The sequence below is a fragment of the Acipenser ruthenus genome, chromosome 6 (assembly GCF_902713425.1).
Source record: "Acipenser ruthenus chromosome 6, fAciRut3.2 maternal haplotype, whole genome shotgun sequence".
Lineage (NCBI taxonomy): Eukaryota > Metazoa > Chordata > Actinopteri > Acipenseriformes > Acipenseridae > Acipenser > Acipenser ruthenus.
Genome location: NC_081194.1, coordinates 27,786,720 through 27,800,394, shown reverse-complemented (window position 1 = coordinate 27,800,394; position 13,675 = coordinate 27,786,720). Strand labels below are relative to the sequence as shown.

Here is a 13,675-nt window from a genome sequence, read left to right as displayed (position 1 = left end):
TCCATTGGATACACTCAAATTATGTACAGAGAAAGTATATTATAAGCTGTTCAGCACCAGAGGCTCTATTCTGTGCTTCCAAGTCACATTTCTATTGATACTTTTCAAATGCCCTAATCTGCTCTTTTCCCCTGAAGTTGCTTTCATCACACAAGTCCGGAGTAAATTGCAATTCTTATTTTTTGAATGATACCATTGGAAGATTAGCACCAACTGTGTTTATAGCTGGGAATATGAGAATACATGACATTTTAAGCTTTCTACCAGTGTATGACACACATTTTTTTTTTTTTTTTTGGGGGGGGGGGGGGTTGGCTTGGGTATTTTTTATATCATGAATGACATAAAATCATGAAAGCACTATCAGCTTTTTAATCTTTATTGCTTAGTATATTAAAGTGCCTGTTATAAAACCCTAAAACTGTATAGCATGAAATTGTTGAATTAGCTTTTTTGTTAATCTGTAAATAGCATCAGTAAGTTTATACGCCTATCTGCAAAGATTCCATCACCACATGAAAAGCAGGTATGATTCTAAAATGATTTTTTATTTGTTTTTCTTGCCAAATTTAATCATTTCATTGCAGTATATTAATGTGTACCCCGTTTGAATTACTTCAAAATGTATTGTTGTTTTAGCTGTTTGGACAAACATGTGTTAATGTGTTCAAATTCCAGGTTTAGGGGTCACCGAATGACTCACCTGGTAAAAGCACGGCTGTGTGGTATGCAGGATGAGTCATAAACATGGGAGTGCAGCTTTGTGTCCTGGCCTTTGTCCTCCAGAGGCTGGTAGCTCACTGAAATCCGCTGTCGAGTTCTTGGGTGTAAAAGAGTAAATTGGTTTGGTCATGGGATCGGAGGATACCCACTGAAGTTTCAGTTTTAATGAGCTGTGTGGGGAATTGCTGTGGTGGAGAAACATATGTGGACATTTTAAATAGGTACAGGAGAAGGAAAAAAAACAGACTATTTGTATTTCAAAATTCTGTAAATTTAATTTCTGGAAAAACTTGTTTTTTTGTGTAAGTTAAGTATTTCGCAAATTGAAATAGATGACCTGAAACATGACATGAAAATGGATATTGCACGAGAGGGAAATAAATAAATAAAAATAATAATAAATATGTGAAGGAACCTTGGGTTAAAACCTGGTTTTAGTCAGTCTCAATGTAAATGTAGCACTCCTTTTTTGGGCCCTGTGACAGAGATTGAATGATTCTAGGTGTTAGATCTCCCTCTCGACCTGTGAGGGCGCAGAGTACCCTGGACTGGCTGGCCCGACAATTAATTCCCAGGGTTCGATGGAAGTCGGCCATCTAGAAAGGGGGAGTAGCTATGATACACTCTAAACCATTGACCCTGAAGGTTACCAGAGTGGCATCCCCGGATTGGAGGAGCGGATGTGCTAGTTAACCAAGGGGTCATGGTTGACAGTATAAAAAGAGGAAGTAGTGATGTGATCTGTTCCTTTGCTATGGTTAACGATGAACCAAAAGAACCAACGTATTATGATATCATGAGTGCTTGTTTTGTCGTGTCTAACTACTGTGACTGTTTGTGATATATTAGACGGCTAAACACGATCCAGGAGCTGTCGCTTAAGGCCTGGACAACACTGCACCTTTGTTAACAATAAACTGTAAGTGCACCACGAGCACTAAATTAGTCACTGTGGACCTGTGTTTTATGTTGCGTGTGGGTGTTTACTAACGGGACTTGTGTATTATTTTGGGACCAACTCATTGATTATAAACAGAGCAATACATGCCGCTGTATTGCCTGTTAGCATCATTATTGTTTACTGTATTTGGGTCATCAGACCATTGGATTTACAAATAAACCACCATTGCACCTGGATTATCGTTGTCTGTCTGATTATTGATCACCTGCACCTGCACACGGCTAACCACTTTGCCACAGGCCCTCATTAAAAATAAGACTCTGTGACATGAGAAATGTTTTGTTTTGTGTTTCATCCTACCTGCTGTGCTTGCTTGTGGAGAAAGGCAGCTGGTGATTGGCTAGCTGTGAATCCCTAACCAGCAGGCAGGTCAGCTAATACAGCTCAGGGCTGCTGTAAGGCCATAGGACAAAGAAAGTCCACAAACATTTAAAAGCTAAACTCCTCCTGTTGATTAATGGAGTGGCGCTTGCTGCATTCAGAGCACCTTTTGTTTGTAGTTTAGTGTTTTGTTTTGCTTTTTGTATGCTTAGTGGTATGTAAATAAATCGTGCGTGCCTGAGCATCTTTGTCAACAGCAAACTCTGTGTGTCTCCCTGTCTGTCAGCAGACAACTCTCACCCCTCATCACAGAACCTTAGGTACTGATTGTGTCAGTCTTTCCTTCCATGTGTCACAACTCTACATGGTGAACACGATAGCTGTTTTTTGGGTTGCTTTTTGCTGTAACCGTATTCAGATTTTGTATAGATATTTTATGGACCCTCTGTATGTGAATACACTGGGTTTGTTCTGTCCAGAACCACGTTCTTCAAAAGTCTGCTGCCAGCAGCTGATTTAAATGCATGATTCTTTTTTTTTTAACTTTAGTTTCTAACTCCTAATCTGGTGCTGTGTTGTTTTTTATATTTCCACTTATTGTACCCATTGTGTATTCTTTTTAAAGGGTCATTGCTCAAGAAATCTTTATCAGTGTATACATTCTGCCCTGGATAGTGCTACAAAAATACATGTTAGAAATATCCACCAAACACAATTTTTAAACAGGACAGGCTTCACAAGGAAGTTAAGTTTCAGTATCATTAACAATAAAACTCTGCTTATAGTCAGCTTTTGAATTTTGTATTTTAAAAAGATAATGAAAAATGCAATCGTAGTCTAATGAAGGGTCCCAGTTTTGTTCAATTTAAAACAGCACTCCTCATTAGCTGGTAAGGAGGATGAGAGTTATGGTTGCTGTATAGACTGTCTCGCTCTTAATGAACTCTCATTGTCTGCATGATTCTTTATTCTGTTCTTGGTCTCTAGCCTTTGATTATCAGTAGATAGTGGTGAGCAGAAGGTGTGCTTCAATCTGTCAGTGAACAGGAACATTCATTTTTAAATATAAAAAAGGAAACAAATGTTCTTTATCTAAGATGATTGCTGAACATAAAAATACACACAAGTACCTAGATATAGAGGGTCAAATAATAGGAAGTTATTTTTTTTTTTTATATTTATTCGTAAATTTAAGAATCTGAGTTTAGGTTGAATATTCCTCAACTGTTTTTGTTTATTAAGTTAATTCCACAAGTGTGCATTATGTTCAAATTAATTCCAAGTACCGCACAGCCTGTACGATTTTCCAGGTGATATAATATGGTAAATGTATATGTCGGGTTTCATCGTAGCGGTCACTATAAATGGGTAATGCAGGTTTGACTACATAAGCAGCATTTCGTAAAGCACTGTGCAGGATCCTGTTTGAAATATAGACTCAGTCCACAGCTGCCTAATAGTGACACCATCTGGCAGAGGCTGGATTAGCAGCTAAAGCTCCTGGTTCAGAAACTGTACAGTTTCTTAAATAGTAAATGCAATAATTGCAGGTAAACATTTATCGCCTTCAACCCTGTTTGTGGATATCGATTTTTTTTGTTCTTCAAACCAAATGGAAACATTGCTTTTTTGATTTTGCACTCATAATTAATTATATTTCTCTCCATTACCGCACTCTACACTCCCGCTGTGAGTCTTGAATTAAAAGAAAGGTTTGAGTAGATAAGCAAAGCGAAAAAATACATCGATACAGTGGCAGTGTAGCACATGTTGAGACCATCCCAGTATCATTAAAGGAAGGCAATGAGCACAGACTACAATGTTTTTTACCTTTACAGTGAATCCCCTTGAGATTAAGGTGCCTACATACACTATACCTATGAAATAACAGATTACTTTTTTTTATTGCAGTTGTATTGCTTAAACTACAGAAATCATTGACAAATACAACAAATGGTTAAACCCTATCTTGTTGCCAGATCTGCTGATTGGGTCCTGTTTAACTTCTGAAGGAAAGGTGCTTTGAAAATGTCTACTGGCCTTGTACTCTTGTGTCGTCCTTTACTGGTCATAACTCTCCCTCTGAGGAATGTTCCAGACACAGCTTAATTTGCTTTTGAAAGGAGCAGTCCGACTGCTTCACTTGCCGTTTCCTAATTAGTACTGCAGCTTGTGATTTGTGTTATTGTCTGCACAGCAGCCTGTAGTAATGAAGGAAGATGTTTTCACTGACTGCTCTTTTTTTCTGACCCCTAACAGGATCTATCCCATTAAAGACGTTCCCATAGAGACGGAGCCCCTCACAAACTGGCTTTACCAGCGGTTTGTAGAGAAGGAAGAACTTCTTGCCCATTTTTATGAAACAGGTCTGTACACATTCTCCTAAGTACCCTGACTTATTTTCATGGAACAATCTGGTCCTTTTTGCATTAATAATGCTGTAAGAAGCTGTTAATGCCAATGTATTATGAGTCATGTATCTCCCCCAGCTGTTTATGCAGGAAATCCTCAGAGATTCAAAGTTAGCAACAGCAGCCAACACGAAGTAACCGAATAAGACAAGCAACTGTGGATTGAAAGGATTTCACTTTTTTTTTTTTTTTTTTGTGCTGAAATGGAAACAATGGACCCTATTTACAAACTTTAACTTTGTAAAATAAGACAAGAGTTAAAGTGTTGTTAATTTGGCCTTAAACTACTGAACTCCAGGACAGTCACCCAGAAATGGCCAGAATTAGATCAGATTTTTGTTCAGTGTATAACCCAAGGCAGACTTCCAGTAAGGTCCTAATTTATTTAACTGAATATCTGTAGTCAGGAATTCATGGCAATAGTGACCCTGGCAGTGAATGTTCAGTTTTAAAGCACTGATGCAGAGCCATTCTGAATAGTGTCATTTTAAGAACACTAAAATCAGGTTTTACTGGAGAAATAATTTTCAGTTGCAGCATGTTCTAACATTTTTTTTTGTGACCTAATCTTGGGTATCATAATGTTTGGTGACCCAATCATTTCTTGGTGAGAAGTTTGACTTGCTGTGGTAGATAAATAATCAAAAAACACCTCAAAAACAGAAACTAGAGGTTCTCCATTTGATAAAGAGAAAGAAGATATAGCTAGACACCAAATTACACCAGACAGTCGGCGCCACATAATCAGGATACTGATAATTGGGATGTCTGCTTAAATGGGATACAACGCTGGGAGACAGTTCTTCCCAATGCTATTGATGTCTTTTAATTGGGACGTCACTTTATTTAACGTCGTTTAATTGGGACGTCAATTGATGAATGGAGATTGTTTTTCAGAGCACAAGACAGTTTTGCGTAGCACAGTGCAGTGAGTACGTGAGCGTGTGATTACCCTGTGATTTGCGTAAATTGCATAAACCACGTTGAACTCCTGAAGGAGCTGGAGTCTCCTGTGGTTCTCGGGCTGCTGCTGCAAAGGAAGTTGGCGTGTCAACATCGCAGGTGCCTCGCCTTGTGATAATATGTGATTTCATTATTTTTCATTTAATGTAGAAATAAAAAACAGCGATTTAATTTTGTTTAGGAATAAAAAAATGGACTCGTATTTTTAATTATGTATTTAACATTTAATCATAATGTGATGTGATTGTATTCTTTTTCTTTTCATTTAGAAACAAAATTGTGACCCAATGTCATTTCAAATGCCTAGTTTAATTGGGACAGCCGCTTATTCGAGATATTTTTACTTCTCTCAAGGTCTCCTGATAAAGGCGCTGACTGTAACACTGTTATTATATTCCAAAATACAATAACATAATTTCTGCTAGCATGACAGCTTATCAGTTGCCCCAGGGTTTATAAAATCTACAAAAAAAACCGGTAATGACGTGCTATGCCTTGAGCACAGCAATGTTTGCTCATAGCAATTCTTTGATGCAAATGTATTAGCAGGAATTTGTATTTGGTAGTTTGTATAGAATGTTTCTCTGTGATACCTGCAACCCATAATATGAATAATGGTGGCTTTACAGAATTCGGATCAGTGGTGAACAATATCAAAATTGTACCTCAGTTATGGGGGGGGGGTGGGGTGTTAATATGCTTAAAATGTGCTCCAAATCAGATAGAGGGATGGGTTTGGTTTGTAATATCTGGTAAATGTAATAATGTAGCCTATTAATACTTGTGGTTGATTCATTAGATGTCAGAGTCCAGGCTACCTGGGTAAAGCTTTGTTGAAAGCGAGGGGTTAGATCAGATGGGTTACCACAATCATTCGCTTAGAAATACATCTTTGTCTATATTTCGATGTACTACCACCAGTGAACATTTGTCTGCTTATGTTGTAACAATTTATATTTTGTTTGTTCCAGGTGCTTTCCCACCTCCCAAAGGCCAAAAAGAAGCAGTTTCCAAGGAGATGACCCTTGACCCTGTGTGGCTTTTTCTTATACAGTCACTTGCCTTTGCATCTGGCTACATGTGGTACAACATCCTCCAGTATTTTTATTATGTTTTTTTTTAAAACAGAAAAAAAAAAAAAAAAAAAAATATTTGGACCTCAACTGTTGAACTAATGCACAAGCATCATGTTGTTCAAGTGTGAACGTAAATTCACATTGGTGGAAGACACCGATGGATTAATGGACTATTTTCACCTTCTTTTGAAATTTAATTAAACAAAAAACAATCAACAAAAACTACACAAAAATCAACAGCTCAGAACTAAAACCATGAACAGGATTCAGAGATAATGTAGATGTAGTGACCTTGTAGATGTACAAAGGTGGTCCCTTAGTAAAATCCTTCCCCCCATAGCTGTCTCTCTCTCTCTCTCTCTCTCTGTCTCTTATGGTGAGGGTGAGGGCCTGCTTGGCAAAATGTTGTTCTTTTTCCTGGAGAAGACCTTTCCGTCAAATGGTTCTACTAGAAGTACACTCTCTGCTGTCCTTGGAGACTACCATGAGAACTCAGGGAGAAACTCTCTGTATTCTAAACTTTAATCAGTTGGGAGAAAGCCACTACAGCCGAGGTTTGGTTGTTTCCAATAGGTTTCTGCTGTTAGGGTCCCTTCTTGCACTACAGATGTATCAGCCACCATCCCAGGAAGAACCCTGGAGGCAGCACATGAGCTGCCTCCTGTCTCTGAGAAATTCATTAGTGGTACCTGCAATGCCAACTTGGGAATTCATTTTGGATGCTCCTATACCTTGTTTACACTAGGCACCCAACTCGAGATGAACTCCAGTTGTGCCTGTCTCTATCTGCTGAAAGTTTTGACTTAAGTACAAGTTTTTTGGGGAACCATTTTAGAAGTTATGCCAATCCAAATCAAAGGCGTGAATCTGAAGTGTGGTTACTCACTTGCATCCTGTTTTATCAGAAACTCAGGTTTGTTGCATTGAAGGGTAAAAGTTTGTTGGCAACATAACGGAGTTGGCAGTCGCAAGTGGAAACGAGGTGTCTCTGAAGAAAAGGCAGCAGCACATGAGCACCCAGCATTCCGAGTTCAAATGCCACAGGGTCATGAAATCTGTCCTCATCACCTAGAGTTCCTGTCTGTGTCGCATAGTTCTGATATTTAAGCCATATGTGTAGTGTGGGGAAGAAATTTACAAAATGTTTTTAATTAATGAACTACCAAAATGATGCGTTGAACCCTTAATTGCTAAGTAACCAGTATGTGCAGTGCTCTCAAATCAACAGCTGCAGGACCTATACACAGGTGTTACTACCTGGACAACATAACCCACCTATGTGTGTGTGTTTCTCCTCTTTTTCTTCTTTCATTTTTATTTTTTGTGGAAGTGTTAATTATATTCACAGTTGAGTCGCCGTCAGTTTAAACATGCAGAGATGGTAACAAAATGCACAATTTCGATATTTGTGAAATTATGTTGGTTTTATTTCAAATGTTGCCATTTGATCATCATGTGATTCTTATGCATACACTACTACATAAGCAATCATACTGTGATTACAAACTGCCTCCCCCTTTTTTTCCTTGGTGATGGTCCAGCTTATTATTTTTAATATATTCCATATGCGTGTTTAAATACTTAACCCAAGCAGAACCCAGGATTTGGCTTCATTGTTTTGAGGGGGACTTGGTTTAAACAAACCTGAGTTGTGCTAGGGTTGTGTATAACATACAGTTATGGGTTCTGATTTGAGAATGCAAAATGTATCTGGGTGGATCGCTTTGAAGTTGTCACAAGTGCTTTTTTGTTTTTATTGGTTCTGTAAGTCTTTCAACTTCATTTGCTTGTGGGTTATGGAACTATGGACTTGGCACTTGTACAACTTGAGGCAAGCCCGCAGGAAAGCTAGTTTGTTCTCTATGATAGACATAACTAGATATACAATAGGATTAAAAATGTGCATACCAAGGTAACCAATAATTTTGAACCTCTACATTTTATACTATACCCTAAACCGTTCTAGTTTGGTAGCGAAGGAAACATGCTTGGGAAATGTAAACCTAGTAGTACCAGCAAACCTATATAGGAGACTAATAATTCACTGGTACTGTAGGGTAGTTCAGTAGATACAAAGTTTTTAATTACCTGGTTTACATAAGAATCCGGAAAAAATAATATGGATAAGTAATATACATGCACTAACCAAGTGGTAAACTAGTGTTGGCTGAAATATCCTGTTTACATATATGCCAAAGTCCTTTTAGAGGAGGTTGGCTTTCAACTGACCCTTAGACAGATCATATTGTAGGTAATGGTGAACAACAGAAAACGAATAAACTGGATCTCCAATGTTTATTTGTACTGAAAGAAAAATATGGTTAGTTAGTAAGCACTGTGTCAGTCTGCATTTTTTTCTCTTTTTTAGTGCTTTGTAAATATGACACTGTTTTCTAGTTTAAAGATTTCAAATAAAGTGAGGATGTCGTAAATGCTTGAGGTTGAAATACGAGGTCCAGGTCTTACCAGTCAACTTGGTAAAATAATTCCGTGGAAAGTAGATCGAGAGGGGAGGCGGTTCTTATGTTTGTAATCAGAAGCTTATGAAGGAGTACAGGTTTTAAATGGTTGTTGTTGAAAGATTAAAGCCATGTAGGCCAGTTTCATTCCTCTCCCCTATCTTTGCAGCATTTGCTTTCATCATAAAAGATGGGACTCCTAGTTTTCCTACAGAAGTCACTGCCTTAACTGGGATGTTTGCAGTTTTCAGCTTGGGGTACTGGAATACAGACAGGCAGCAACCCCCCACAAAGTTCTTTAGCCACTGCATTCACATCACTTACTGTTGTTGCCTCCTGTGCACTGCGTATCCAAACAGTCTCCAATAGTTCTGATATTATTTGCAACAGTGCGTCACACAGAAGGCAGCAACAGTAAGCTGTGAAAATGCTGTAAAAGTCACAGGATGATCAGTATTTTGAAAATCTGTAATAAGAGGACATTGTACTTAAAAAATAATAATAATAATATATTTTTTTAATAGCTGGTACAGTGCAGGGGAACTTCATCAGTAAAACTTGTTCAAATCCCTGTTGGGTCCATTGATATTAGCACCGTGATAAAAAAAAGTCTGCTTGCTAGATGACACTTTTTTAATGCAAACCCTTCTAGTGCACAAAACCGTATTCACTAATGCTAAATACTGGAGGGACAAATGTGCTTGTAGCTGGTGTCCGCGTGATACATAGATGAAATTCCTAGTGGTCTGTCTGTCAACATGAAATTCTTTACTTAGGCGGCCTCTTTGTCTTACCTTTTCTGATGCAACACAATTTCAAATGCAAAGGAAGTTAAATGGTGGCTAAACCCTTTCCCCGTCTTTTAGAATGCATTGTGGAACAGTGGGTGTCAGGTTTTTTGAGGGCTCCAAGTAGTAGATTGAACTGACAGCTTTTTTTTGTCTCCTGGCCCTACTGCTGCAGTAAATCACAGCGGCTTTGTGTAATAAGAGGTTCTTAGAAGAAGTTTAATGAGTTGGGTGGCTCTTTTATTTCCTTCCCCTGAATTTAATTGATAATGTCCTATTCCAGCTCTCACTTGAGGGATTACAGTTAGTATATTGCAATAATACATCTTACCTGCAGAGTAATGGGGGCCTCAGGCCACTGGAGGCATTAACACAGCACATTTGAGTTATAAGCGGAAGGTGAGGTGGTAATCTGCTGAGCAATGATGATGGCTGTCCTTTTTCTATTGTATCATTTTCAATTTAGTAAAACTATCAATGAAAGCAGGCATCTATGCTAATCCAGTACCTATAAATGAATATTTGGGCACAGATTATGCTTTAACAAAATAAAGTAGGACATTTATTTGTAATTTTGGTAATTTGTACTGCTTTTTAAGAAACTGTTTAATTGATTTAAGTTCATGTATTAAAACAGGTTCCACAGGTCTGTGTCTACCTTGTGTCACTTTCTTCATCTAGTATCTGCGTTTGTGTGTTTGAATAAACTGGCTTCCTTTTCGTGGCTGACGTTCCACAGATCTGAATTCCCCTTTAACCCTGGATGGCTGTACTACCCCAAATTCTTTGTTACATTACAAACATGTGCTCATATCACCTTTGACAAAGATGAATTGGTTCCAACATTTACAAGAATGGGCCCACATTTTCTGCACACCTTTGTGGTGATGAACAGCCACCATAAAAAAAATATATAATTGAACTATAAAGAAAAAGTTAATAAAGCATGATTTCTGCACATCTGTTTATGGTAGGTGCTAAAGTACCATAGGTACTACTGGATTAGCATACATAATAGCCTTTCGTCAGAGTCATTCTTCTGATGGCCCTCTCATCTAAAACACCCCAGGAAGAGATTTCATTCAAAGCACGCTATCTTCATCTTTTTTGAGTTTTCAGAATTATGGTTGAATGGTATGGGTAAAAGATGTATGGTTTTCATAGAATTACCTTCCTAAGAACAAAAATAACACTTTGATTTTTAACAAACGAGGAAGAGCTTGGCTTGCTCCTCTCTAATTTGACAGTGTGTCCCACCTGTTTGTCTTTAATATAATTTGATGCACACAAGAAACAATCCTTTGTAGTTTACTCCTCTGACAGTATGTCTAAGTGAAAAGGGGGTTCTGCATTATTGTATAGTTTGTTGATGTGTAGTTCAAGGACGAAAGTTAATTAGATTTATATCCAGATTTCCCTCTTCCTTTCCCCTCGAATTTTCATCTCCAGATACGACACACTCATAACTGCTGTATTCTGCAACTTGCACAGTGCAACTTGTCTTTCAATTTCTGCATTTCTTCTTCCTATTATTTTTTATTAAAACAGAGATTCTGAGCTGTGTCTAATTTTATACCGTGCTTTTAGTTTTTTTGCCACGTTCTACAAAAAAAAAAAAATTGACAAAAAACATTAGATGAACCATTTACTTTTGTGTGTTTATTTGCATGTTCTGTAGGCTAGGATGATGTATGATTGAATGTTACTGATTGAAAACTGTACAGATCGTAGTGACTGTATCTGATTGTGCAAAAGGCTGGTCAGAAATGGATGCTTTCTGTAAGTGGCAAAAACAGGTTAACTTGAAGGGTTCTGTCTGTTTACAAGGCAGAGATGTGCACTTTACAGAGGAGGATAAATGGTCTTCCAGTGAACTGGATGCAATATGGGGAAAACGTGTCACTTACAGGATAATATTTTTTAATCTATATTCTAGTGTTTATAGTCAACTTTCCCTTTTTTTTATCCATTAACCCAAAGACTCTCCAGTGTCATAATCTTAATATCTGACATGCCAGACAGACAACTACTTCTGCTTTAAATTCCTTTTTTCAAAGTGCCCTCACGATCAGAAAGATACAATTACCATACTTACCATGGGGCCTGCACCCTGAAGCCCGCGCACCTACAGCCCCTGTCTGTTCCTTTCAATTTTGAGGCGTATAATGGAAAAGTGATCTGACATGCTCAAATATGTGGTTGTAGGCCAGCTATGTCCATGCTTTTAGGATTATTGCTGACTGGATTACAGTTCAGTATTACCAGGATTTGATTGGTTGATGGTTAGAGAGAAACCTGCAAAGGATGAAGAAGGATGATATTAAAATCCTTGACTTTAGTTTTGTATTTCACAGAGTTCAAATGCGAGCTGGGTGTTTCTCCATCTCTCCCATCATTGAGTTACTTTGAGGCACTTTTGTCAGACAAAATGTTATGCAATGTCTGCTTTTAGGTCTGTGATCTGACCTGTGAATGTGCCATTTTTCAACCATGCACTATTGAAAGAAGGCCCAACCACACAAACCATGTAAGAAGACTCTGAATTACAGTTGTCATATTGTCTGGAAAAAAATTAATATAACAAAATGATATATATATATATATATATATATATATATATATATATATATATATATATATATATATATATATATATATAATCATCTGCAATTCCCATATACACTGAGCTCCCACAGGTAAGGGGTAAAAAAAAGAAGCGAAGCACACTGAAAATAAACCTTCAGGCTAATATATATATATATATATATATATATATATATATATATATATTACATTGAAGTAAGTAATGGAATGTAAAGATGATATGAAAATATTGGAAAGGAGTAAACTTCAAACTTTTACTGAGGAGTAGTTGAAGTTCCTGCGCATTGTGAAAAAATAAAAACAAAATTAAACAGAACAGATGCATGTATCTTACATATAATTACTACATTTAGTTAGGAGGTTAGTTTAGGGAACAGCTAAGAAATTGGCTAGTGCCTTCAGTGTACTTATTTCAATGAGTGGTCATTGATGTGGAGTACAAAACTGTTAAAGTTACAACAATTGTAATTTTGTTCCAAATTACTTTGTACAATGTAACAGAAAAAAAAAACCAAGAACATTCCTTGAGTTAAAATACAAAACAAAATACCAAACAAAGCTATTTAAAAAAAAACTTTACAACAGTTGGTAAAATCTGGTGGTGTGAAACCAGACTAGCAAACTATGAATGAAGAAAAAAATGTTAAACACTTGTCTCCTAGAATTTAAAGCTTATAAGAAGCACCATGTCATTTTCTCTTAAAGGTCCAGAAGATTTAGTAGTAGTTTCACCTTTAATGCAACTGCAATAGGGTCTGTTTTTGCCAAAATGAACTTGTCTATTTGCCACATTCTTGTTTCCATGTGTATTTCTGCAAATATACTCTATTGTAGTTTCATTAAAGGTAAAACGATTTTCATAGTAAATATTACGTTTGCCCGTCACTGTCCTTTCGCAGAACTAGCACTCTTTAGCTGATTACAAGTTCTCACCAAAATGGACAATATAAATCATTAGTCAAAACCATGGTGCTGGAATAGATGGGACAGGAGCAGCTCTACGCCCACGCCCACCCCCCGGCCTTTTTCTTTTTATGCCATCCCCTAGATCTGCTTTGCTGACTGCTAGGCCATCAGAAGGTTGTGGTTCAGGTATCTTTTTTTTTTTTTTTTTAAACCTGGAGGCTTTTTCTCCAGCTGCACATAAATGCCCCATTTAAAAATCACATGTTTTATGCTTCAGGTTTGACTGTAGTTACTGTTAGTGTTCAGTGTAGTTCGAAGATGTAATCTGTGTGGCTCTCACTGTTCACACGTCATTAGGTGTACAAGCGCAATGTTTAATGTTCTGGGGTTTCATAGGGGGAGGGAGGGAGTCACTGGAGATGGTTCTGAAATGTAAAAAGTACAATCATTTCAATTAAATCAA

At 37.5% G+C, this 13,675-nt stretch overlaps 1 protein-coding gene across 4 annotated transcripts in view; it reads left to right on the top strand.

Moving 5' to 3' along the window:
• LOC117411389 (acyl-CoA:lysophosphatidylglycerol acyltransferase 1-like) overlaps positions 1–11,259 on the top strand; it is an 84,095-nt gene extending 72,836 nt beyond the window's left edge. For all 4 annotated transcript variants that reach the window (XM_034018831.3, XM_059025307.1, XM_034018830.3 and 1 more), the window contains exons 8-9: positions 4,265–4,371; positions 6,351–11,259. In XM_034018831.3, the coding sequence (XP_033874722.3) occupies positions 4,265–4,371; positions 6,351–6,502 (259 nt within the window). In that variant the 3' untranslated portion in view covers positions 6,503–11,259. The remainder of the gene's footprint in view (positions 1–4,264; positions 4,372–6,350) is intronic.
• The last annotated feature ends 2,416 nt before the right edge of the window (positions 11,260–13,675 follow it).